This window comes from Apodemus sylvaticus, chromosome 15, assembly GCF_947179515.1.
Source record: "Apodemus sylvaticus chromosome 15, mApoSyl1.1, whole genome shotgun sequence".
Classification (NCBI taxonomy): Eukaryota; Metazoa; Chordata; class Mammalia; order Rodentia; family Muridae; genus Apodemus; species Apodemus sylvaticus.
Window position 1 is genome coordinate 9,194,988 of NC_067486.1, and position 4,098 is coordinate 9,199,085.

Genomic DNA, 4,098 nt, shown 5'->3' on the forward strand with positions numbered 1-4,098 from the left:
TGACACTGACAATTTCTTCTTGGACACGTGGCTAGCATGCTTGTTGAGGGCGTATCTGTAGTTTCTTTTAATGGTAATGAGTTTGGAGGACTCTGTGGTTTGCCTCACATGCCAGTCTAGAAGTATAAAAGGACCCACACCTGGTTAGTAGCAGACACACACACCACAAGCTCCTCATCTGCCTCAAGAAAACTCCCACTCCTGACAGCATGTGCTACGGAAACTACTTTGGTGGCCTGGGCTACGGTTATGGTGGCCTGGGCTATGGCTATGGTGGCCTGGGCTATGGCTATGGTGGCCTGGGCTACGGCTATGGCGGCCTGGGCTATGGCTACGGTGGTCTGGGCTACGGCTATGGTTGTGGCTGTGGCTCTCGATATGCATACAGCACCTACCGCCCATGCTGCTATGGAAGACTTTCTGGATTCTACTAAGGATTTCGGCTTGATGGCTGATTTTTGGTCATTTGCTCATAAAATCCCAGGGCACTGACATGTAGGAAAAATTATTTTACTTTTCAATAAAGCTAAACATCTTCCACATCGTTTCCTTGGTTTCGTGGTTTTATTCCTCTTTGTCATTTGTATATAATTATGTGTGTGCCCGTGTGTGTATGTGTGGGTGTTGTGTATGTGTGTGTTTGTGTGTGTGTGTGTTATGAGATGGGGGGGAGGGAGAGGGGCAAGCTATCCTGTGGCACTTTACTAAATGCTGTGGCAAAACAGACACTTAGAAACTGAGCTGATCTCTGGTCTTTAATTCATTTTGCCACCAAAGGCTGATCTTCCTTTAGACATAGGTATGAGAGAGTTAAATACAGGAAGGTACGACTGCACTTGGAAAGCTTAAAGAGTTTATTTCTCCTGTTTCAATGTGATCTTGAGCCTTCATAAAACTTCTGAAATGAATTAATTTGCATATTTCATCCAAATTAGTCTAGGAATAAGCAAGCACATGGCTACATACTCTAACATGACTGAAAATGAATGCTTATCATCTGCACCCTTTAGAAGAGAATTAAATTTATTTCTATCAGTTTCTTTCTTTGAAGGTTGGGTGTTCATATAGTTACAAATAGTAGTGAGCCACCTATTATGGTGCTGAGAACAGAACTCAGGTTTCAGGAAGAAGCATTAGGAGCTCTTAAGTGTGTTGTGGGGGGCAGGGAGGGAGAGCCCTTAAGTGCTAAGCCATCTCTCCTGCCCCAAGAGGAGTAATTTGAAAGAAAGAAAGAAAGAAAGAAAGAAAGAAAGAAAGAAAGAAAGAAAGAAAGAAAGAATAATGTATAAAGTAGTAGTTTTTTAAAATGTAATATTTAGTATTTATAAAGATATCATTGTGATGAATTCATATCTTCAGTCACATTGAATTGTATTTTTCAGAACAAGAGTGAAAAGTCTAATAGCAATACCTAGTTAGTAATACCTTTTTACTAAAACACAGTTCTTACTAATACTAATTTTCATTTAAAGCTCTGAACTCCCAGCATGAAAACAATCATTCCTGAGCTTGTCCAGAACAGAGGCAAGATTTATTCTCTGCCAGTTAAATCATCTGCAGAAAGAACCTCTCACAGTATGACTGGGGCCCTGGGAGTTGAGAGTTCTTATTCTGAAGAGAAGACATTTTTTCAGGTTCTGCTCCTTACCTTTACCTTACTCTGCCCTTGTTGACTTCCAAGTCTAACTTCCTTCATTGGTATTCTGAGAAGCATTTAAGAAATTCTCTGTAGAAAGAAAAAAAAAAAGGATCTGGAGGTGTTCCACCATCTTCTCTGCAAAGTTTCTGTCTTCCTAAGAAGGACTTGAAACCTTGTAATCAGGAAGAGAGAGTTTCAGAGATGTTCCTCTTTAAAATAAAGAAAAGAAAAAAAGAAAAACAAAACAGGAAAGTGTTGTTCAAAAAGGCACTAGGTGTCTGTGCTCAAAAGAATGTCCCTGGATGATTTCAGATGTTATTGGGCTCAGTAAAACGTGTAGATTGAGTAATAGACTTGAACCAATAAGGTGTTTTGAGGGCCTTGTAGCAGTAGTCAAGTGGAAGAAAATGTTAGGGTCTCTCAAAAGATTAAATAAATAGTATCAACTGTAAAGTCAAGTCTAAAATTTATGTGCCTAGAAATTTTTTAAAAATATATTGTAGTAGAAATTGGAAAATATAGCAAGAACATGCATCAGATTCTCAACACTCTTCAGTACTAGAGCATGAAAATACGTCAATTTTCCTTTTTCTGTTCAATTAATTTTTCACATGTATTTTTCTAATTATAAATTATTTATATTTCAGAGAAACATTGTGAGTCAACTTTAAATTGTTTGTTGATTTCAAAGTTAAAAGCATTCTGTAATATAAAGGTTAACTATTTTATTACCTAAATGAAATACTTCTTAATAATTCTGTAAGTTTCTACTCAGTATAATATTCAATGGGTAAAATAGATTTCACTTTTATCTGTTTATTTGTTTTAGAATCTTATTCTTGTGATCTTAAAATTTAATAACATATAATTATATATTATAATTATGGAATATATATATATATATTCTATTCATTTTTCCCCAGATTACAACATATTAGATTATACTAAAGCAAATAAGCTTTATTTGATGGAGTTAAGTGCATAAAATTTTCAATGTATTTAATTCTTAATAATTTATTACTGCTATCTTGTGAAGATTCTTGTAGAATATTAACTGTTTTATAAATTAAATTCTTTCTATTTGCTTTAGAGCTTTAGTTTTAGCCCAGTAGTTCTAAGTGCTTTGCAAAATAAAAAATATATTGACTTCATTGCAAAATTATTTATCCGCATATCTTAAATTAAGAAATAATTACACTATCCCCCTTTCTTTTTCTTCCCTCTATCCCCTTACATGCACCCCCAACTCTGTCCCTCTCAAATGTGTGGTCTTTTTTTGTTTAGTGTATAAATAAATAAATGTAACTTGCTGATTCTATTTAGTGTTATTTGTATGCATATCATTTTAGGACTAACCACTTGGTACAAGGTAACCAATTAGGTAGAGTTTTATTCCAGGGAAAACAGTTTATCCTATTCTTGGCAGCCATTTATTGTTATAGGTCTTTGTCTAGAGGTAGGAAGGAGCCTTTATGATTCCCCCTCCATGTTAGCATATCTACTGTGTCATTATTATTTTTGTTGTTGTTGTTCAGGTCTTTTTTAGGTAGCCATATTTATTGCAGGTAAAGCTTCCTGTTCCTCTAGAAACACATTCTCACATGTTTTTAGCTCCTTTGGCTCTTACAGTCTTTCTGTTTCTCTTCTGAAGAGTTCCATCAGCCTTTGGGACAGGAGTTAGGTATAGATGTATTCATCGTGTTTGGGTCCCTCATGATCTGCTGTACTCTGCATTTTGACAAGTTGTGGTCCTTAGTCATGGCCTCCATCTGTTTTCAAAGAGAAGTTTCCTTGATGAGAGATGAGAGTTGCACTTCTTTGTGAGTATAAGGATATTTAGAATTCAGTTAGGAATTATGTTAGTTTACTAAGTGACACTGCAGGTTCTCCTTTAAAATTCATGATCTATTGTGTAAATGTACCACATTTTCTGCATCCATTCCTCTGTTGAAGGATATCTGGGTTTTCTCCAGCTTCTGACTATTATAAATAAGGCTGCTATGGACATAGTAGAGCATGTGTCCTTGTTATATGTTGGAGAATCTTTTGGGTATACGACCAGGAGTGGTATAGCAGGGTCCTTAGGTAATACTATGTCCGATTTTCTGAGCAGCCACCAGACTGATTTCCAGAGTGGTTGTTCCAGCTTGCAATGCCACCAACAATGGAGGAGTGTTCCTCTTTCTCTACATCCTTGCCAGCTGGCAAGATTGGTGTGAGGTGGAATCAGGGTTGAGGGACCCATGGCCCAGCTGCAGAGGTAGCAGAGGATGACCTTGTCAGGCATCAATGAGAGGAGAGGCCCTTGGTTCTGTGGAGGGGAATCTGAGGGTGGGGAGGTTAGAGTGGGTGGAGGAACACACTCATAGAAGCAGGGAGAGGGGGAAGAATTAGGGGCTTTCGGGGGTAGGAGACAGGGAAAGGGGGTAACATTTGAAATGTAAATAAGGAAAATATTC

General features: G+C 37.4%; 1 protein-coding gene across 1 annotated transcript; it reads left to right on the top strand.

Moving 5' to 3' along the window:
- Window positions 1–209: 209 nt before the first annotated feature.
- On the top strand, window positions 210–434 carry LOC127665998 (keratin-associated protein 19-4-like). Its single transcript, XM_052158664.1, has one exon. The coding sequence runs from the start codon at window positions 210–212 to the stop codon at window positions 432–434; it is 225 nt and encodes a 74-aa protein (XP_052014624.1).
- Window positions 435–4,098: the final 3,664 nt, after the last annotated feature.